Genomic DNA, 23,630 nt, shown 5'->3' on the forward strand with positions numbered 1-23,630 from the left:
GGTGGTAAGTGAGTATCTTTTTTTTTAAAAAGCCAAGTCAGGATCTGGGGATCTTTACTGTGGAAATCATTGCCATCAATGCAAGTATGATTACAGCTTTCTATTCTCACATGACTTCAAATAGTTTACCTGGCTTTGATTCAGCTGAGGCTTTCAAGAAAATAAGTTAGGCTCCAGGGAAAAGAAGTTAATTCCAATGGTTCTTTTACCAATCAAATTCTTTGTAATATTGCAGTCCACAGAGTTTGTGTTTTATTTTATACAGAGATTAATAATCTGGTATTTCACTTGAAAATGAACACTTTAATACATTAATTCTATTCACAAGATTGATATTCTGCAGATTCCTACATTGTAAAGGCCTGTAATCTCCAGACACCGATGTCACTCCAAAAAAAATCTAAGACAGCACTGATTAGCAGGTAGAGACCAGCAGCTTAAAACTTTCGCAAGTAATGAGAAAAAAAAAAGAACGATGAGAAGGTAAGAGGCAGTTGAAGGGACTGACCTGGATTCAATTAGCATGTATGAATCACTCAAACCTCTGGCACTAATCTAACATGCATTGCACCCATTTCAGGAAGATACAAGAAAGAACACAGGTGATCTTCAACACAAATGCAGTCCTTCTTCATGCGAAGCTTTAGGTTGATTAAAACATTGCGATGGACTAGGAGACACAGTGGGGTAGACATACATTGCCCAAAACACTAACCCTTGCCTCCGAATCTGGCAGGGCAGATATGAGAGCAGAGGAGTGAGTAACTTTTTGAAACAGATAGTTTCAAAGCAAGGGCTTGCATTTTCTACCTGTAACTTCTAACCAGTTTTTCACTGGGCATTAAGTGCTGTGCTTTAATCATAAGTGGATTGGCTAAAGTATTTTTACCAGTAATCCATTAGGAAGTCATTATTTTCAGCTCATCACAAAATACTGCAGAAATGGCAGAAGGGATTCTGCAGTTGTGGCTTAAATTTAGCTCAGTTACTGGTTTACAAGGTTACCGGTCAATCAGCTGGCCATCTTGCGTGCCACCGCGGAGATTAAGGCTGCACCTCGCCCGCTGTCTTCATTTGACTGAAGGAAAATGATGTCACAAGGAGGTGCAAGTTCTCGAACCATTGTGTGAAACCTGTGTTTGAAGCTATGGAATAAAAGTGAGACAAGAACGTCTGATTAACACCGCAGGAGAAAGAAAACCCTCAGCATGTAAGTGTAATCTTGACTTTTCTTGGAAAGTGCTGGCTCAGACGCATACACACCAAAAGCTACTTTTAATTCAACTAACATATGGATTGGAATGCAGTCCAGACAGAAAGGATGAAGCTCTGTTCTCTCTGAGGAGGATTGAATTCTGCAAGGTGCCAAGTTCAAATCCAGTCTCGACAGAGAGAGAAAAAAATCTTTCTGATGGGAAAACTGCGCTTTAGTATGTTCGACACTGTCCTTTTGCCTTCGGGGCCTGAGATCATGCCTGACAGCACAGGGCAAGCTGATTCCCTCCACTGCCCTGACTCAGGAGCCCCATCACAGGTGGGGCTCGCTCCACCGACCTGACTACTCTGTAAAACTGTGCAATTCTAATACAGCATTATTTATTGCTCAGAAAGGCACGTATTCGCTGTGAAAGTCAAATTCAGGAACGCACGTTTGTGTACTCATGCCGATAAGCTCCACTTTGTGATCCTGGGTTCTGGCACGGTGAATGGCAGGAACCTAGGAATAAAGATTGGAGATCAGCAGCATAAGAACAGAAACCCCGCATCCTTTAAAAATATATTCTTTTTAATTAAGGTGAAGGTCATCTGAAAATACAATGGGACAGATGGTGACTTTGTGCACCAGCGTAAAATGGGTGACAGCGAACCAGCATCTCTCCTAAAATTTGTTTCCAATGAGTTCAGATGTGCAAGGCCGGCTGCTCATTTGCGAACACCTGTTTTTACACTCATAAAAAAACAAGATTTATCCCAGGATGCTTTATAAGTATATAAAAATAGAGGAAAGAGTCTGTTTTCTTAAGGGACAGTTGTAGCTATGTCCAATAATGGTTTATATTTATGCACAAATTAGCTGACCTTCTGTGGCATTGTTCACTGGTAGACTGTGGCCTGGTGGAATGACTTGTGATGTTCAGCTGCTAACCTGATCTGTCCCCTTAAAGATACTGCTCAGGTACTCCCTGTAAGGAAGTTGTCTAAGTAGGTACTGAAAACAAACATATGTTAATTCCTGTTAGCAAACGTACTCAGCAGATTGTCATATGCTGTAAATTATTGGCACTAGGTTAATTTGCAAACTTCTCTTTCCATGATAAATTGGCCTACTTGTGTGAAATTATTTTTTTACACACCTTGACACTTTGAAATGCTGCTGTCTGAGGTGTCAGGCATCCTCTCAAAATTTACGCATGAAATTTCTCTATTCCCACTTGTACTGAATTTAATTCAATAATCAACGCTAGAGAGTAAAGTTTGCAAGGCTTAACCCCCACAGTAGAAAACTTTACTCAAAAATGGCATGAATCAGGGAAATGAGGTCAGTGTGTCCAATTCACTGTCCTGTTGATTTTCTGATGATTATATTCAATTGCAGGCAAATTGGGAGGGTGATGAATTGGTTGCATTGTTTCTATGCCCGATTCTCTGAACCGTGCCCCCAGTGATTGAGTGCAAAATTTACTTCTATTGCAAATCTACATTCTGCTGTTCAATGACTCTGAGTCTCGTATGCTTGACACTGCCCATCAGCATTGATAGTGCCTCACTCAGGACACACTAACAGGTGAAACCAGTAGGGTGTGGATCGAGTGTCTGAGATCTCTATGAAACACAGCTTGGACGTTTATATTGATTCCCACTTAAACACAAGTCTCCCCATTCATCTGTGACAATGCGAGATCACCTGTGGTATCTCCATACCCCCAATAATGTGGGTAAATCTGGTGCAGCATAGTTGGAAAGTTAGCATACAACACTATGGAATGGAAGCTGGTACTTCTGATGCTCCTAGATGACAAAGTATACTTTAGTTGTCACTCTTCAAGCTGTACAGAGATTTTCCTTCCTTTGATTTCAATACTCATAACTTAGAAACTTTTTTTAGCTACATAAAAATTGGAGTGGGGAGTGACTGTTCCATTTAACCAGGATACTTCTGTTAGCCATGGATACCAAATGTCACAGTGTGGGCTTGGAACCCGGGCAGGGTTTCCTTCACTTACCATGCTGCTATACTGCCGAGTATATTTACAAAACAGTCAATCCTGAAATTAACTTCTGTTGTGAACACCACAATGTAAGAATGTCAATATGTTTTTACATTGTTTTTGTTTTTAATGGAGACAAACTATAATATGGAACTAGAATATGGAAAGAATTAGTTGAAATCAAGTTCTTGAAAAAGCCTATCTTTTCCCTGCTATGTTCTCAAAAGCCCTTCTCAAAACTCCAGACAAGAAAAGAAATTTGAAACGCAGAGCATGCCATGAGGACTGTTTACATTAGGTTCAGGTAATCAATTAATAGTCTGGTGTGAAAAGGGTATGAGGCCTCTCATCTCTGGCAAACTATTTGAAAGAAGTAGGTGGTTTTTTCTGAAAAAAGAGACATGCTGTTGAAGCTTTTCATCTTGCACTCATCAGGTTCAGACGCATGAATGCCAAATATACAAAATTATGATGGGCGTTGATAGGTTAGATAGGAAGAAACTTTTTCCCTTAGCAGAGGGGTCAATAACCAGGGGGCATAGATTTAAGGTAAGGGGCAGGAGGTTTAGAGGGGATTTGAGGAAAAAGTTTTCACCCAGATGGTGGCTGGAATCTGGAACGCACTGCCTGAAGGGGTGGTAGAGGCACGAACCCTCACAACATTTAAGAAGTATTTAGATGAGCACTTGAAACATCACAGCATACAAGGCTACAGGCCAAGTGGTGGAAAATGGGATAAGAATAGTTAGGTGCTTGATGGTCGGCACAGACACGACGGGCCGAAGGGCTTGTTTCTGTGCTGTATAACTCTATTGACTCTAAAGGGAGGAACAATTTATACTGCATGACAAAAAGGACGCTGATTGGTTGAGGTGTTGCTATGGAGAATGCACGAGGGAACTATTGTCCCCATGCTTTTGTTTAATTCAAAAAAGGTGCAACGCCTGGACATGTTCCTTTTGCCAGCAAAGGACAGGTTCCTGTTTATGAATATATGTAGCTTCTAGCAAGCATAAGTGAGCCACATTGCGAGCCTGACTGATAATCTTAAATTGGTTGTAAGTCTAATTCTTAGCACACTCAGGATTGCTCAGTAAGTGCTATCCAATCACAGAAATACATCTAATGTGCGACAATGTCTTCTGAGTTTTGCAAGTACGGGCTGGTTGAGTATGGTTAGTCCTGTGCCTATTGCGAACAGCTGAATTAATGTGCTGTTTGATGCAATCCTCCAGTCGTTGGGACGTATGGCCAACATCACACTGGCCATCTTCCAGTCATTGGGACATTTGGCCTACATTACACCAGTACTGGAAAAACAATATAGCTAGAAGCTACATATATTCACACACAGGGACCTGTCCTCTGCAGGCAAAAGGAACATGTGTACAGGCATTGTGCCTTTTTTGAATTAAACAAAAGTGTGAGGGGCAATAGTTCCCTAGTGCATCCTCCATGGCAACACCTCGTCCAATCAGAGTCGACTTGCCAACCAATCAGCACCCTTTTCTCATACAGTATAAATTGTTGTTCCCTTTGAAATTTGGCATTCTTGCATCCGTCCTGATGAGTGCAAGATGAAAAGCTTTGACAGCATGTCTATTTTTTCAGCAATACTCAGGTTCTGTTATTTCAAGCGACTAAATGGGTGGCTGTAAAACATGATGCAGGAAGAGAACCAAAAACCAAAAGGGTATAATACAGCTGCCATGTTTATTTAATTCGAAAAAGGAAAGAAAGCTGCATTCGAGACCATGGGGTGTGAACAGACTTAAGAAGATTTATCATTAAATCTATTCATAGTAAATTTTGGATACAGGGCACTATTCTATACAGTTGGTTTGGCTGTTTCAGATTAATGTTTTGTCAATGATAAATGAAGTGAATAATGAAACATATTACAGTCTCTAGTTGTACAAATCTATTGAAAGGATAAGGAAGGAATTCTCCAACACACGGTCTTATTTTACATCTTTCAAACTGTGGACAGTGTGAAGCACAATTTTAATTAGTAACTGTCCAAAGATGCTATCTTGGAAAACCAATACTTGGTGATAAGTGTAGGCCACATTGTTGGAAGGACTACATCCCTGTTTCCCCATACCTGGATCTGGATATGGATATATGCAACACTGGATGTGCTTAAAAATGTTGAGGACTGGGCACTTTATGTTCAAGAATACAAAGTGCTCAGAAAAGATAGGGAAGGAAAAATGGGAGGTGGGGTGGAAGTAAGGATGGTCACGATACTGGGGTAATTCTATAGACCTCGAACTAGTGAGAGAGAGATAGAGAAACAAATCTGTAGGGAAATGAGAGATGTGCAGAACTACAGAGTGGTGATATTGGGGGATTTTAATTCCCAAATATTGTTTAGAATAATGTTCGGGTAAATGGAAAGAAGGTGGAGGAATTTCTGACCTGTGTTCAGGATAACGTCCTTGACCAGTATGTTCTTGGCCCAACTCGAAAGGAGGCACTGCTGTAATTGCTGCTGGGGAATGAGACAGGCCAAGTGGATCAAGTGTCTGTGGGAAACACTTGGGTAAGAGTGATCACTGTATCATAAGGTTGAGATTAGCAATGAAGAGAGCAAGTAACAATCTAAAGTAGAACTTCTAAACTGGAAGAGAGCTAACTTCACTGGGATGAGAAGGGATCTAGCCAGGGGAAAATGGAACCAAAGAATGACAGGAAAAACTGTAACGGAGCAATGGGTAATCTTTAAGGAGGAGATGTTTCAGGTACAGGCTAGGTACATTGCAACAAGGGAAAAAAAGGTAAGGCAACCAAAGCCAGGGCTCCTTGGATGACGAGGGAGATAATGATCAAACAAAAAAGATGGTGTATGATGCATGTCAGGTGAATTCTTCAAGCAAGAATCAGGCCAAATACAATAAGTTGAGGAGGAAATGAAGAGTAAAATAAGACTGGCAAAGAGAAAATATGAAAACAGAATAGCAGTTAACATAAAAGGGAACCCAAAAAACGTCTACCAGCAAGTAAATAGTAAGCTGGTAGTAAGAGATGGGTTGGATCCTCTTCGGGACACAGAGGGTGAAATATGCTTAGCGGTGCAAGATAAGGCGAGAATACTTAATAAGTACTTTGTATAGCGTTTACTCAGGAGGAGGATTCTGACAAATTATCGGGCGAGGAGGAGAGGGTAGATGTAATGGATGAAGTGAAAATTGATTGGCAGGATGTACTGGAAAGGCTGGCAATGCGAGAGTGGATAAGTCATCTGGTCCGGATGGCTTGCATCCCAGGTTGCTAAAGGGAGTGGGGGTGGAGATAACAGACGGGCTTGCCATTATCTTCCAATCTTCCCTAGAGATGGGGGAGGTGCCAGAGGATTGTTGAGTGGCAAATGAGACCCTCTTATTCAAGAAAAGGTCGAAGAACAGTCCTAGTAACTACAGGCGGGTCAGATTAGCATCGGTGGTGTGTAAGGTTTCAAAAACAATCATCAGAGAAAAAAATCAGCAAGCACTTGGAGCGGTTTGAGTTTATCCAGAGAGCATGGATTTGTAAAAGGCAGATCATGCTTGACTAATCTGATCGATTTTTTTGATGAAAAAAGAGAAAGTTGATGAAGGGAAAGCAATGGATGTTGTCTTTATGGATTTTAAGAAACTATTTGACAAAGTACCACATAAAAAGCTGGTTACCAAAACTGAGGCTCGTGGAAGAGGAGGGTCATTGTCAGTTTGGTTTAAAAAATGGCTTTCTGACAGAAAACAGCAAGTCCTAGTAAATGGCTGTTTCTCAGACTGGAGGATGATAGTGGTGTTTTTCAAGGGTCAGTGCTGGGACCACTGCATTTTTGGATGCACATAAATGACTTTGATATTGGAATGCAGAGTAAAATTTCAAAATTTGCCAGTGATACCAAACCTGGAGGTGTGGCAGACAGTGAGAATGATACCGATCAACAGCAACAAGACACAGATAGACTAGCAGAATGGGCAGATGGAATTTAACAAAGAGAACTATGAGGTGATGCATTTTTGCCGAAGGGATAAGGAGGGGCAATATAGACTAAATGATACAGTTCTGAACAGTGTACAGGGACAGTGGGACTGGGGATGTTCATGTGCAGGACATACTGAGAGAGCAGTTAGAAAAGCATCTGGGATCTTGGGCTTCATAAATAGAGGTACTGAGTACAAAAGCAGGGAGGTTATGCTGATCTTTTATAAAGCTCTGGTGTGGCCACAACTAGAGAAATGTGTCCAGTTCTGGTCACCACACTTTTGGAAGTAGGTGAGGGTCCTTGAGAGAGTGCAGAAAGGATTTACCAGAATGGTTCCAGGGTTGAAGGGAGTTTTGCTACCAAGTTAGTTTGGAGAAACTGGGTTTGTTCTCCTTGGAGAACAAGAGATTGAGGGGAGCAAAGGAGAGTCAGGGGAGATTTGAAAGAGGTGTACAAGATTCTGACAGGTTTGGATAGGTTAGACAAAGAAAAGCTGTTCCCATTGGCTGATGGTACAAAGACGAGGGGCCAAAGATTAAAAGTTTTGGCAAGAGATACAGGGGCAATGTGAGGAAGATTTTTTTTAAGCAGCAAGTGGCAATGACCTAGAACTCACTGCCCACGAGGGTGGTGGAAGTGGAGACGATGAATGATTTCAAAAAGAAATTGAGTGGATACTTGAGGGAAATAAACTCACAGGGCTACTGGGTTAGAGCTGGGTAATGGGACTGATTGGATTGCTGCACAGAGAGCTGGCATGGACTCGATGTGCCTTACGGCCTCCTTCTGTGCCATTATGACTCTATGACACAGTCATTCCACCTGAAGAGCACAGAGTCCACAACAACTCCAAGATCACTATTCTCTCAAATCAACACTTACTGAGGATGTAACTTGTAAACCGATCCGTCAATTCCGATTGTAATCCTCATCATTTCTTTGCACTTGTTCTCCCACATCCGATTTATAACACCTGCCAATCCAGCAGCACATATATGTGCCGCCCGTGTCGACACGCTCTCACATGCCAAATGGACAATATCACAGTCTGCTTCGGATGGCAACACACCTAGTTTTGTCAGAACATTATAGATCTGCTTCTGGTCCCCCGTGTCACTTGAAGAAAATAACAAAGATAAGACAATAGGAAACTGTTTTAAACTGCTTGGCAGTAGGTAATTGGCACTGGAAAATGGAGCACAATGGAATTTCAGAATGATTCCATATAAAGCAACCCTAAAACTAGTAGATTCCTGCCATAACTTTGGCCAGGATTCAGGTGCACTAGATCCCAGCCTTATGCCCACATCTTCAGGATGCCTTATGGTGTGGGACCTCCATTTGCCCCTTACAAGGCCATCAATTCTGGATATTATTAACATAGAATCACAGAATTCTATATACAGTGGGAGGCCATTTATCTCATCAAGCCCAAAATGTTACCCACTAACTCCCATTTCCCTGTTGTTTCCAGTACACCGTTTCTTTTTCCGATTACTTATCCAATTCCCTTTTAAAGGCTATTAGGGATTCTGCTTTCATCAATGGTTCTGGTTGGGAATTCTATGTCCTGAAAACATTTGCGTAACAGTATTTCTTTGATCATCTCTCTTTTGCTGATCGTCTTTAAATTTATGCCCTCCAGTTACAAAGCCACTGAACAACAGAAAGTCTATTTCCTGACAAACTGCATACAAAACAAAATGCAATTTCTTACTGATAAAGAGAAAAAAAATCTGCAGCATTTATCTTGCTTCTTAATTTATGTGCTGTCCCTTTCTACTCTGGATCTTACATTGAATAACATATTCATGTTAAATATATTTTGACTTGCATACGTTAGGGCAAAAGTTATTTTATCAGTTAACTAGCTCAATAAAATGTTGGGGAGAGTAAAATAAAATGTCTAGTGGCATCCTAGGGAAGTTTTATGAAGTGGCAGGTAATTATTTTGGGTGTGCGATATTTTTGCTTCATTGTGTGAGATATCGTGCTTCAGTACTCCATAGCTCCAGCAGGACCTTGGTAAACATCAGAAATCTCACTTCAGGTCCTGGACGACTCAAGAGAAATGCAATGGGAGACAAACTAATAACTTTAAAAATGTGGATTCAGGGATTCCAGTAATAGATTCTGGTTGGATTGTGATTTATTGTGCTATTTAAGCGTTAGGAAATGGTAAACACCAAAGAATTGGTTAAATTGGCCCTTTTATTTCACCAGTGTAGAAAATCCATATGCAGCACAAAGCCAAGACCAGTAACACGAACCTATGTTGCTTTAAGTATTGTTTTCTGCTTAGGGGTAATTGAATGGAAGAATTGCCATTACACTGAATGCAGGGAACATATAAGAGAAACTTAAAATCTGGAACAGAAAATGCTGGAAATACACTGCATCTGAAAATGGAAAAGATTGGTTAATATTTTCTGTATAAGCCTGAATCTGTTCAGACAAATTCTAATTTGCCTTGTCTCCTTATAGATGCTCACAGACCTACTGTATATTGCTAAAATTTTCTGTTTTTGACGCTGAAATTCAGGCCTATCAACTCTTAGAAGCTACAGAATGTGACAATTAAAAGTAGCATACATCTCCATATAGTGGAAGAATGTGGGTGGGCTTTATTGTAGAAGAACAATCCAAATGAAATAGACACAAAAAAGAAAAACTGTGAGTGCTGGAAATACACAGGGGTAGTCAATATACGAAAGAGAAAGGCGGACTAGATGCTGACTAACCAGCTGTGCATTTCCAGTACTTGCTATTTTTAAACTGAAATATACTCCAGACACACAAGGAGAGTGGAAACTCAAAGCACTCCAATCTTGATCACAAACAGCTAAATTCCTCTGTACCTTTCTATCTGAGAGAGGAATTTTGTTTCAAAGCTGCCTTGTGTTTTCAGCAGCTGGGATGCCTCTCCATTGAAGAGCAGGTTTTGATTTACCAGTTTCAGCAGCACAAGTCGTGTTAGCTCGCCCATATACTTCCCACCAATAATCTTCTCAAATCTGGTTAAGAAAGAGGACATGTGTCAAATGCAGTAAATTTCTTGTCCATCCCAAACTGCGATCGCATGTTGTGGGGTTTTGTCTAGAAAAATAAACGAGCTTCAATAATAGCCCAAAATTAAGGTATCTTAATATTCATCTAATCTTTTATATTTCATATTAAAATATCCATTTTGGAGGGTTGCACTCCCAAAGTGCCATTTTCTGATAACTCAATTGTTCTATTCAGGCTGAGGCTCTTTATTCAAACATCTCCTTGTCAAGCGAATACCATCTCCTCTGTGGTTGCTTCACCTGCTGTTTGTGCTGTTTGCAGCAAAGATCACTTTTTATCCACCATCCGAACCCAGTGGATCTCAGGCCAACTCTAGTAGCACTCCAGCCAAAAGGCCTGAGCTACTTGCAGAGATGAGAGAAACTGGGCCTTTTTGCAGCTGAGCAAGGAAGATTAAAAGGAGATTAAAATTACAAGAGGTTTTGATAAGGTAAATTGGGGAAAAACTATTTCTAATGGTCACGAACTACAGGATGTAAATTTAAGATCGATGCCAAAAAATGAAGGTTAAGAATTTTTTCTGAAGAACACAGAGTTGTTAGAACATGAACTGTCTGACCAGTAACAGTGGGGAACCAGAATTCAGAACAGCTTTTAAAAAGGTAATGCAGAAATATTTGAAAAAGGAAGATTTAAAAGGACATGGGGAAAATTCAATATGTTGATCTTAATGGTCTCCATCTGTATTGTAAAGTTCGATGACTGCTTGCCCAACTGAGATCAGCTAACTTTGGGCATTAAATTTGGGACCCTCAAATCTACAAAACTCAGAACCACACTTAGCTATACACTACTCATCCTGGAGCCCTGATTTGAGGGTTATGTCATTTAACTGAATACAGAAATCATGCTGCACTGAAAAACAAAGTGCTAGAAGCACTTTCGACCTGATCTTTCTGAGCATCATTGCATTAATTAACAAGTTTAGTAATGCTTTGCATCAGCACATATTCAAGCTTTGCCTGCTGCATCCACCCTACAGGATACGGTAAAATGCGGCAATTAGACTTTGACCAATTTTAATCTGCTGAGGCTGCAACTAGGTTCTCCCAGCTGTTGCGATTTTAAAGCTGTAGATGGAAGCCACTGAAGTACCTCAAACAGCTGATGAACTGTGACTCCACAACTGCAGCAACATTGATCAAAATTGTAAACACTTCAGTTCAGATTCTGTTCATCTCGTGAGGCAGAAACAGTCATTAGATGAGTTGGCAATAGCAGTTGCTATAGGCCGGTTTCGGTTGATGAGTCCTAGCTGCGTAATGGCACATCATTACTCTCATACAGTTAAGATTTATTGTTGAATTATGGAGCAGTGTCCACTTGAAATACCAGAAAAACAACCTGAAGTAGTAATGCAGAGAATGAGGGGTGCTGTTGTTTTGGAAGTAATTGCTTCGTGTTATTAATCTTCAGGTAACTCTGCTAAAACTAGCTTCAAAACATTACAACCAAAGGTGAAAGCAGGGCCACGACATGCATCTGAAATGGTCAACATAAAACAGCCGAAACAACAAAGTCGGAAGAACCAAAATTACTTTTTAAATCGTTGTTTAATGAACCTGTTGCAATTATACTGGCAATGTTGTGGTAACATGAAAAGTTCCCCTGCACATCATATACCATCCTGACTTGGACATACATTGCTGTTGCTTCATCATGGTTGGGTTAAAATCTTGGCATTGTATGCACCATCCCCACAGGACTGCGACAGTTCAAGGAAAGGGATCGCCACCACCTTCTCAGCATAACTAGGGATGTGCAATAAACATGGACTCACAAGAGGGAAGGGTTTCTATTTCTCAGTTCCAGCATTGCCCGTCATTCACATTTTCTAATATGTTGATGTTCTCTGTATCACCTAAAGCCCCTTTGCTAATACCTTGTGATGCTGCTACAAGACTCAATAGCAGTAATGTTTACTATAGATATACTTACAGCTGATACCCTGGATTGTTAGACGTCTCATCAATAACACAATCGTATTCTAGACGGAATTCCTCTAGTTCACCCGTGTCTCCGAAACCCCCCCATTCGGTGTTTACGCACATTCTTCCTTCTTCTCCTTCCACCAACTCCACATTTTTCATTTCCTCCATGTAACAGGCATTACAGCCAGTGCCTAGAAGCATACACACAGGTACATTGTAGGTAAAATATAGCGAGACAAAAGATTAAAAAGGGAGTGATCCTGTACTCTTGTGTAAGACATTTGAGTGTAAAAGGCAATTTATTTTACTTGAGGGAATTTTCTGGAGAAGTCAGTGATGATTCAAGCAAGCCAAGGACCAAATCTTCTTGTGTAGTCCAGACTGTTATTCCACCTGTGGTTGAGAAATATTTCTCCAATATTTTGCTTGCATCTCAGTTCTGCCCTATCTCGTTTTTTCTAATCTTTAAATGAAGCCATGTTGCTGGATTTGTAAACATTAGCAAATGTAATTACATCATCAGAGCACAGTGGGTACACCATGCATATCTATTCTCAAAACCTTGAATAAAATGTAAATACATTCACTGAAATGAGTAACATATCTCTTCCTTGGACTTTTCCTGTTACTCCCCAATCTGTTGCAGCTCAAACAATTAATGCTATTTACAGTCATGAGACTACAACAAGGCTGAGTTTTGCATATTACAATTGAATATTCCCCTACTGCTATAATTAGCACAATTAAATCTTCATTTTTCCCCCCCAAAATATACTTTATTCATAAAATTTGTAAAAGTACATTACACAAAAGTTCAATTTGAAATTACATAAAGTGCAGTACAGATCAGTTTCTTTCAATACAGTACATGAGGTGCCTCATTATATTTGCAGGTTATCTTTACAATGTACGTTTACATTTCCTGTCAAACATTATCTAGTGCATACAGCCCAAAGGGTTTTACACGGGTTCCAGCCCCTCAGTGTACTATGGAAGGAGGGCCTTAGACGGACAATGAAATGTTTAATATCTACCTGACAGAGCCTGTGGTCAGTGCCACATGCAAAGGGCTGAATTTTGCTGAGCTCCCGATGTCGGGCTCTGTGGCGGGAGGCGGAGGGGTGTGCGGAAAATGGCTGAAGTGGCAGCCTGCCATGAGCCCAACTGCGGGATTGCCCGACCCGATCTTCCTGGTGGTGGCGAGGCTCTGTAGCAGCACCCCCGCCGCTCAGCGACACGGCCCAACTTTAAATATTTAAACAATGGACATGAAAAAATTAACATACCTTTGACTGAGATCTCGCCACCTGTCCGCGGTCTTGCATGCGGCAGCCGGCACTCACGCGTCTTCACTTTCCCGTCCAGGGACAGTTGACGCTACCGAGGTAGTGCTGTATTGTCAGGAGAAGGGAGAAACTTAGGATTTTTAGTGTAGTTGGGGGAGGCATGGGGTCAAATCTGCATGTGTAGTGTAAGGGAGGGGGGAAGGGGACAGCTCTGCACTTCGTGCAGTTTGTGGTAGTGGGGGGAAGGTTACTTATTAAATGCAAGTGTTTGTGGCAGGGGAGGAAACGGAGTAGCCATTTATTTTCTTTGTATTGCGACGGGGGAGTATGGGCCAAAAATCAATTCACAATGTTTTTTTGGAATGGGGGGGGGGAGGGGTACATGGTTCAACTATGCAGGTCTAGCAGCCCTCTAAAAGCGGCAGAGACAGCTGATGCCATTGCCAGTGTCGCAGAGCCCACCTCCGCCACATGATTGGGGGAGCAGACTGCCCAGTGTATGCAGATGAGCCGTCGTGTGTTAGATCTCGGCTGCATGGCAGCATGCACGGGCCACTATTTTTTCGCCTACTCCAGGCGGCAGGAGAATAAAATTCAACCCAAATGATGGCACCTCTGACAAAACAGCACTCCCTCAGAACTGCACTTCAGTGTCAGCCTAGATTATGCACTTACTACTGGAATTAGAGCTAGGACTTACAAGTTACTGACTTTGAGGTGAATATACTCCTAACTGAGCGTGGCTGCGCTAATGCAAGGAGTGACGGAGTGTGCATGCAGCTTGTGCTAGTGGCCATTATTGTTCTTCTTCTCGGGATCAAGGATGACTTGCTTCCACTCCAGTTCGATGGGTTCTAAGTCCAATGCATGATCTGCAGACTCTGCCACATGAGGGGCAGGTGGTGCTTGAAGGGTCCGATACATGAGTCATTTGGAGGTTCGTGCAATCTGACGCCTCAGCTTAGCCTCCACATGTTCCCGACAAAGTCCCTCGAGGTGCACAGTGCCTTCCCAAATGATCTTTCTCTATCTCGGATGGTCATGAGCCAGGGACTCCCACAAGTCAACAGGGATGTTTGATCTCTTTGGGGATGGTTTGAGGACATCTCTAAAGTGTTTACGCTGTCCCCCAGGGAGTCTGCTGACACAACCAAGTTCTGAAGGACCACTTCCAACAAGTTCCCACAGCACAACACCTCCCCTGTGAATCAAGATCAATGGCGAGGTGGACCATTTTCCAGATCTTGGGAGCCTCCTTTTGGCAAAGGCAGACAGAGGCAATGACTTCCATCATCGCTTCCAGTGTGCCAGCTCAGCCTTCTCGGCCAACTGAGGAAGACAGTATTTGAGGATCAGAATCTCAAACCAGAGACTAAGATCATGGTTTACCAGGCAGCAATAATCCCTACGCTCTATAGGCTTCAGAGACTTGGACAACCTATAGCAGGCACCTCAAAGCACTGAGAAGTACCAACAGAGGTGCCTCTGCAAGATCCTCCAAATCTGGTGGCACGAAATGCGGTCCAACAGCAGTGTTCTCTCCCAAGCCAACCTGCCCAGCATTGGGGTGCTAATCATCCAAAACCAGCTCTGCTGGGCGCGACATGTCAGTCGTATGCCTGACCAGACTCCCGAAGCCAGTATTGTAACATGATATAGAAAGCATTCTGCTGGTGTTATCATCAAATCATAACTGTACAAAGAGCATACTGAGCATTTGTTGCCTTGCAGTTGTGTTGTTATTGGAGGGTGTGTTAACACCAAGCCCGTACTGACGGTGAAAGTTATGTGGGAACAATTACCAAATGGTAATCTCTCCTTCGTGTTCAACTGGCAGTTTCAAACTGAAGTTTCACTCTCCCAGTGTATGACAGTTATTGGAATCTCTTAAAAAGATATAATAACCACTCCTAGATATCTGTTGCTCTGCAAAACATTGCCTTAGCATTCCCATTGATTCAAATTATACCACCACTTAAAGACAACTGCTCCATGCATCTCTTTCTGCTTCTCCACAATAGTTTGTCAGTCAAGGCAGCACAAGTTAACTTGCCTGATCGTCCTTTCTTCAACTCTGCTTAGCACATCCCTAAACATTGTGAGCTCACCATGTAGGAAACTTCAAGAATGAACCTGCAATCAACTGTTCCACAGTTCTTAGAGTTTGTAAAATAGACTGTATTGTTAATTCTCTAACTGAACTGAAACTTCTTTGGCTAACTTTGGGACTGACCAGATGGAGCAAAATGGCCTTTTCCAATCCTGCATTTTGCTATATTCCCAATCTTTTTCATAATCGTAACTGGGAAGTGCAAGTTCTCCTTACCTACAATCATTCCAACTTCACAGCTGTGGTCTTCGTAATAACAGGAAATCATTGTTGCAACAGTGTCATTCACCATGGCGACCACATCCATTTCAAAATCCTACAACATTAGAGAAGTACTGAGAAAACAAACTTCATAGTTCCTGTCTTAACATAGTTCAACATATGAGACAGAATGTGTGCATTATAAAGCTCACAATACTCAGCAACCCCACCAGGCTCACTCCATCAGTTCTTTCAGTATGCTTTAACTGCTGGGTTTCTTTTCTTAATTCGCTTTCAGGATGTGGGTGACATAGGAAAGGCTACATTTAATGCCCATCTCCTACTTGGCTTGAGAAGTTGGGAGTGGGCCTTCTTCTTAAACTGCTGCAGTCCTGTGCTGATGGTGTTTCCATAATGCTGTTAGGTGAGGAAATCCAGAATACCGACCCAGAGACAGAATGGCAACTGACATGCAAATCAGTATGGTATGTGACTTGGAAGGGATGGTGGAAATGCTGACATTGTTGCCCTTCTCTTTACAAGTATATTGGTTTGATTTATTTTTGCAGTTTACAGAGGAGAAACCTCATTTGAGGGAAAGAGGCAATACACAAATACTATCCAGGGATATCTATATTTCTGTGGAGCAGGGCGTGGTGGGGGGCAACTTGGACCAACCAGTTTCCCAGAGAGAAATTATAACATATATTCACATTTAGTAACATCAGAGATTCCCTTATCTCTTTTAAATGTTAAATATGCACAAATCTTCCACTGATTCTTTCCTGTATTCATTTGCTCCTTAGTGATTAACATTTTTGAAATTTAATTTGACTGTTCTGGAAACAGTCTGCCGTGAACCAGAGAAGAGCATGTTAGGACAAAGCTTGAGCTGTGACAAGAACTTTCAGAGAAAGTAGTTAATTCTGGGTCAGTTAACATATTTGAAAGGGAACTCAATCAGTACCTGGCAAGGCGATTGAGGGTTATTGACAATGGTCTCTGATCTATGTAGAAGTTAATGAGCATAGAAATCATGGGGAGAAAGGAGGGGGAGTCCATGATTGAAGTAGTCATGTATGGATGGGGCAGGCTTGACGAACTCTCTTTCAATTCAACATTTAATGTTGTTCCATCATGCCATCGAGTGAGAAAGGGCCTTCATCACCAAATGGCAGTTCAGACTCAGACTTCCAGAGTACTGCACTACAACTCTAGTTCGCACGAGAGAAAGGAAACTTTAATTTCCTGATCTTGCCTGGTTTTTAACCTAGGTCCCAAAGGTGAAATGTTGGTATTGTAACTTACAGTAGCAGCAATCAACCTTTAGTTTTACCGAATGTCTGACAATAAAACCCAGTCACTGACCAACATTCATATTTCTAATGTGCCCATTCTTAAGCTATTTCCGTCCTGGTACCACAATAATCTGAACATTATCTGCAGTTGGAAAACAGACCTATCATCAATGAATCAGTACGACAACATGTGTTTCACTGGGAATAGAGTAAATAGTATCACAAGATTGATGGCCCAGCACTAACAGTGCTGGTATTATGTTTGTGGACAGAAAAACTGATGAATCTTGATACCATTAAGAATGAAAAATAGTTCACATTTGTCACAAGAAATCTCATTTAATTATAAATGCTGAATGACTACATCATCCTTTCACAAGATGTTATGAATTCTAGACTCACCCCTCTCCTTTTAATGGCATCACGAAGCAGTCCGACCACATTGTTCCCCTCAGCTCCAGAAGCTTTAAACCCTTTTGTCCAGTTCAGAAGGATTCCCTGTGAAGAAAGGTCAACCTGGTCAGATACAAATGCACTATTCTGCAGGAAGGAATCTGTGAGAAGAAATCTATTTGGTTGGAAATAGTAGCCTCTTATTGTGAGAGTGCAGAAATAGTGCCAACTAATGCTGAACCATAATTATATTAACTCTATGGACTAGTAACTATGCTATGTTCTATGTAATTCTATGTATATAATCCACCTTGTCAATATCCTCATGGCGGACAGGGAACGAGAATGTGAATCCCAGTGGCAGCTTCCTGTCCTTCATGTCGTGTTCATCCAGGAAGTTGGAGATAGACAGTGCAATGTAATCAAAGAGCTCATAAAAAAGAAGCAAGTAATGTTAGAAAGGGTCATTATAATCACACAGAACATAATTGACAGAATATAAGCAATTCATCTTAGACGGTGGCTGAATTTTTCCATTCAGAGTTGAGTCCCACTGCTGGGGACGAAAGCAGGAGTCGACCCCGCACCGGCTGGCGGTGGGACCCTGGGGCGGCATTTATGCTGACGGGCGCCAATTCACAAGTGCCGCTGGGGCTGCCGTCCAATTGAGAATGGCGACTCACCCCCACCAGAGCTGCTGGCCTTGGCTTGGCAGTGCCATCGTGAACAGTATCCAGTGCTAAGGCTGCATCACAAAGGAGAGGGCGCCTCAATGTCGAGGCGCCCTCCAAGACCAGTAAGTTTCTTTGGGGAGGCTGGGGTCAGGCAAGCAGGCCCTGGCGATTGAGGGGTGGAATTGATTGTTACAGTTGGCGCCCTGGGCACAGGGGCAGCCAGTGCTGCTGGGGGTGCTCTTCTGTGCACCATGGAGCACCCATTAAGGAGGCCCCTCTCCGGGGACCTGCAGGGAGCAGGCAGGGTTCATCTGGCAGTCTCCCCATCTAGTGGCGGGTCCTCTTGACACAAGCAAAATGCTCGCAGGAGTATGAAGTGGCCCTTATTGGGCCCTTAAGTGGCTCGATTGGCTGCCCAGTGGGCGGCCGTAGCACTGAGGTTCTTGCCACTGGCAATATGCCATGGCAGCAGGAAGCCATCAGACTCTCCTTCCGACGCCTTGCCCGCCATACTGCCAATTCTCTCGCCTCCCAGCCCATAGCCATAGGGCTGGGAAAATTCAGCCCAGTATATTTCAGAAAAATAGCTTCTGATATTGCTGTTGAATAAATTAATATGCAGAAACAAAATGAAGAACAGTTGCACTGGTAGGTGACTTCATTCAAATCAGACTGAAACATTGGGTAAGCTGATATAAACTCTTACCATTTCTGCTGTCCCAGTCATGACAGCGAATGGGATGGAGTACTTCCGGTGACTGGTTGCAATTTTCCAACCCTGCTTCTCACTTTCACCTACTTTCACCTGCATCACACGGAAATTCGTGCCTCCCAGGTCCAGGGCAAGGAAATCCCCCACCTCTGAGCATAAAGGACAAGGAATCAATGAGTCTCCCAATACAAATACAAGGACACACTCGCAGTGAAATAAAGCTTAGTTGAAAAAGAAACAGCACACTTTTCAAATAAGAACAGAGAATGCTGGAAATACTCAGCAGATCTGGATCATCTGTGTGGTGAGAAATAGAGTTGATGCTTCAGGTTGATGACGTTTTGTCAGAACTCTTACTTTTCAAAGTTCTGCTTTGAGAGATTTCTGAGGAGAAAGAGTAACAGTTAAAGAGAAAGCTGAAACACTTGTCAGAACCAACAGGAATCATCTTGTAACAGCATTAAACAAAGAAATCACTTGTGCACACAAATGTGAAAGGGTGCATTAATGAACTAATGTGCCGGAAGGTCTCATCGTCAGCAACCTCTCAAACAGTTTCGAGATAACTACTTTAGAGAGGGTATTTGAAAAGTGCGCTGCTTTCTTCGAGCCGAGGAAAGCAATAAGAGGTGTCAACCTTGGCCCTCTGATAGTATTCTCATCTTTGAATCAGAAGGTTCTGGGTTCAAACCCCACATTGGAGACTTGAGCACAAAATCTAGACTGACTATCCAGCACAGTACTGAGGAAGTGTTGCACTGCTGGATGTGCCATTTTTTTGGATGAGATCTTAAACTACATCTGCTGCTCAGGTGATGTAAAAGATTCCATGACACTATTCCCAGAAGAGCAGGAGAGCTCTCTCTGGTGTCCTGGTCAATATCTGTCCCTCAACCAATATCACTTAAACAGATTACTTGACCATTTATCTGACTGCTGTTTGTGGCTACTTACTGTGTAAAATTTGGCTTACCTGTTTCCTGACATTACAACTGTGATGACACTTGAATAAGTACTTCATTGGCTGTGAAGCGCTTCAGCACATACTGAGGTCATGAAAGGTGCTGTGTCAATGCAAGCTCTCTCTTTGTTTTCTTGAAGACATATAATGTCAACAAATTCAAGAAAGCACATATTTGGCAGAGAAGGGGATTAGGAACAGGAAAAAATGTTACATATGCAATATTTTGAACTTTGACAGTTGGATCACAATGATGTCTTCCAGGCCTGCTACTAATCTCATGGGACCAGTGAACTGGTAAACTATTGAGTAATTGTTACATCTTGGCTAAAATGGTGAATTGTAGTAAGATCGTGTTTGATTATTCCAATGCAAGAGTCAGAACCAGAGTCAAGTTCTTTAAGGGAGACTTTATCCTGTATTTACTGGGCTAACCTCATTATAATAATCCTCTCATTAGTTATTAGAATATGTTGGAACAATGTTACTCAGCAGATTAGTTTTTCTACCTGAGCCATCTGGTGTTGAACGTACGTAAGTGGGCAGCATCTTGACACTGGCTGTTTTGTGGGTCTCCAGCCGCAAACCCTTCTCCATTTCCTGCTGAATTCTCCTCATCACTTCCAGTAGCTCCTCCTTCTGGAGGTGAAATTCTGACAAAATCTGCTGTACCTATGAGGGAGCAAAGAACCGCACAACATTTGGAGGTTCAGTAAAGCATATTTTATATGTATATATATGAAAGAGCATATGCTTCAGATGTAATGTAAACATGATACATGGATATGGAACAACAACTTGCATTTATAACAGTGCCTTTAATGTAGCAAAATGTCCCAAGGCACTAAGTAAGGGCAATATCAATAGAAACATTTATGACACCAAGCCACAGAAGGGGATATCACGATAGATGACCAAAAGCTTGGTCAAAGAGGCAGGTTTTAAGGTGCATATTAAAAGAGAGGGAGAGAGGTTCAGGGAGAGAATTCCAGAGCTTAGGACTAAGACAGCTGAAAGCCTGTGCGGCAGTGGTGGAGCGAAATTATAATCGGGAATGCGCAAGAAACCAGAATTGGAGGAGGGCAGAGATCTCAAAAGCTTGTAGAACCTGAGAAATTTACAGCCATAAATCCATTGAGGCTCTTTGTTAGTGCTCTTTAAAACTAATCTTTTTTATTCGTTCATGGGATGTGGGCGTCGCTGGCTTGGCCAGCATTTATTGCCATCCCTAATTGCCCTTGAGAAGGTGGCGGTGAGCTGCCTTCTTGAACCACTGCAGTCCTCGGGGTGTAGGTACACCAAGAGTGTTGTTTGGAAGGGGGTTCCAGAATTTTGACCCAGCAACAGTGAAGCAATGACAATATAGTTCCAAGTCACGATGGTGTGCGCGGATTGGAGAGAAACTTGCAGGTGGTGGTGTTCCCATGCATTTGCTGCCCTTGTCCTTCAAGATGGTAGAGGTCACAGGTTTGGAAGGTGCTGTCGAAGGAGTCTTGGTGAGTTGCTGCAGTGCATCTTGTAGACGGTACACATTGCTGCCACTGTGTGTCGGTTGTGAAGGGAGTGATGTTGAAGGGAGTGGGTGGGATGATAATCAAGCGGGCTGCTTTGTCCGAGATGCTGTTGAGCTTCTTGAGAGTTATTGGAGCTGCACCCATCCGGGCAAGTGAAGAGTATTCCATCACACTCTTGACTTGTGCCTTGGATATGGTGGACAGAGTTTGGCGACACAGGAGGTGAGTTATTTGGCGCAGAATGCCTAGTCCCTGACCTGCTCTTGTAGCCATAACATTTATGTGGCTGGTCCAATTCAGATTCTGGTCAATGGTAACCGCCACAATGCTGGTAGTTGGGGATTCAGCCATTGAACATCAAGGGGAGATGGTTCGATTCGCTCTTGTTTGAGATGGTCATTGCCTGGCACTTGTGTGGCGCGAATGTTACTTGCCACTGATCAGCTTTATTGCGGAGGCGGTGGCATAGTGGTAATGTCACGAGACGAGTAATCCAGAGGCCCAGGCTAGTGCTCTGGGGACATGGGTTTGAATCCCACCATGGCAGATGGTGAAATTTGAATTGAATGAATAAATCTGGAATTTTAAAAAAAGCTAGTCTAATGGTGGCCATGAAACTATTGTCAATTGTTGTAAAAAAAACCATCTGGTTCACTAATGTCCTTTAGGGAAGGAAATCTGCGATCCTTACCTGGTCTGGCCTCCATCTGACTCCAGACCCACAGCAAGGTGGTTGACTCTTAACTGCCCCCTGAAATGGCTTAGCAAGCCACTCAGTTCAAGGGTAATTAGGGATGGGCAATAAGTGCTAGCCTCGCCAGCAACGCCTATATCCCATGAATGAATAAAAAAAAATGTCCAAGCCTGAATGTTGTCCCAAGTCTTGCTGCGTATGAACATGGACTCTTTTAGTATCTGAAGAGTTGGGAAGGGTGCTGAACATTGTGCAATCTGACTTCTGACCTTATGATGGAGGGAAGGTCATTGATAAAGCAGCTGAAGATGGTTGGGCCTTGGACACTGCACTGAGGAATTCTGGCAGTGATGTCCTGGGATTGAGATGATTGAACTCCAACAACCACAGCCATCTTACTTAGTGCTGGATATGACTCCAGCTAGCGGAGAGTTCTTCCTTTGATTCCCATTGACTGCAGTTTTGCTAGGGCTTCTTGATGCCATACTCGGTCAAATGCTGCCTTGATGTCAAGGGCAGTTACTCTCACCTCACCTCTGGAGTTCAGCTCTTTTGTCCATGTTTGACCCAAGGCTGTAAAGAGGGCAGGAGCTGACTCTAATCTCACTATCTTGTTCTTTCTCCAGAGCTCCAAATATTTCTTTGCTTCAAATGTCCCTTATAAAATGGAGAGATTCCCTGCCTCAACTACTTCACATGGAAATTAAAAATTATTACCACTGAGCAAACTGTTATTTCTGTCCCCTATGGCAGCTTAGAACCTCCTTCTCCAAAACACAAAAGGCTTATTAGGTCACTGCACAACAGAGATTATGATTACAGCAGCAGCAGGCAGGAGTGTCAGTCCTCATAACACAGCGGTATGATGGCGACGCTTGAGCACACGACCTTGCGAGAATCTCTGTTCTATTAGAAGGGTACAAAATAATCTTACTAAACTGATAGTCTTACGAGAAATCAAAATAATATCGGACATAGGAACATGAGCAGACCATTTCGTTCCTGAGCCAATTCAAGATGATTAATGCAAACCGTCTGCGAATTGAAGAGTAATGGAAACATGGCAGTTAACCTAAAAAGGAACAAAAAAATCTTTTGCCGGCATGTAAATAGCAAGTGGGTAGTAAGAGGTGGAGTGGGGCTATGTGCGACCAAGAAGGTAATATATGCTGAGCGGCACAGGGCAAGGCTAATATACTTAATGAGCACTTTGTATCGATGTTTACTAAGGAAGAGGAATATGACAAAATATCAGTAGAAACAGAGAGAGAGTAGAGGCAACGGATAGGGTAAAAATTGAGGCTGGGGTGGGGAGGTACTAACAAGGTTGGCTTAGGGTAGATAAGTCACCTCATCCTGATGGCTTGCATCCCAGGTTGCTAAAGGAAGTGGGCATGGAGATAGCGGAAGGGCTTGCTGTAATCTTCCAATCTTCCCTGGACACGGGGAAGGTGTAGAGATTTGGAGAGTGGCAAATGTGACACCCTTATTCAAGAAGGAGTGTAAGGAAAGTCAGAGCAACTACAAGTCAGTTAGTTTAACATCAGCAGTGGGTAAGGTTTCAGAAACAATAATCAGGTAAAAAATCAACAGACACTTGGA

The 23,630-nt window shown here is 42.5% G+C and overlaps 1 protein-coding gene across 4 annotated transcripts; it reads right to left on the reverse strand.

Annotated features, from left to right (window-relative positions):
- Positions 1 to 935: 935 nt before the first annotated feature.
- Positions 936 to 20,417, reverse strand: gck (glucokinase (hexokinase 4)). 4 transcript variants are annotated; one of them, XM_068023152.1, is made up of 9 exons: positions 20,330 to 20,417; positions 18,854 to 19,008; positions 17,784 to 17,903; positions 17,483 to 17,578; positions 15,798 to 15,897; positions 12,193 to 12,376; positions 10,044 to 10,199; positions 8,068 to 8,301; positions 936 to 1,145 (listed from the first exon to the last, which is right to left on the reverse strand). In XM_068023152.1, exons 1-9 carry the CDS (start codon positions 20,415 to 20,417, stop codon positions 1,013 to 1,015), a joined length of 1,266 nt encoding a protein of 421 aa, XP_067879253.1. In that variant the 3' UTR covers positions 936 to 1,012. The 4 variants fall into 4 exon arrangements, with proteins under 4 accessions (XP_067879253.1, XP_067879255.1, XP_067879254.1 ...); XM_068023154.1 differs by lacking the exons at positions 17,483 to 17,578; positions 17,784 to 17,903; positions 18,854 to 19,008; positions 20,330 to 20,417 and adding an exon at positions 13,472 to 13,576 and having other exon boundaries at positions 15,802 to 15,833; XM_068023153.1 differs by lacking the exons at positions 17,483 to 17,578; positions 17,784 to 17,903; positions 18,854 to 19,008; positions 20,330 to 20,417 and adding an exon at positions 13,472 to 13,576 and having other exon boundaries at positions 15,798 to 15,832.
- Positions 20,418 to 23,630: the final 3,213 nt, after the last annotated feature.

Source organism: Heterodontus francisci, chromosome 47, assembly GCF_036365525.1.
Source record: "Heterodontus francisci isolate sHetFra1 chromosome 47, sHetFra1.hap1, whole genome shotgun sequence".
NCBI lineage: Eukaryota > Metazoa > Chordata > Chondrichthyes > Heterodontiformes > Heterodontidae > Heterodontus > Heterodontus francisci.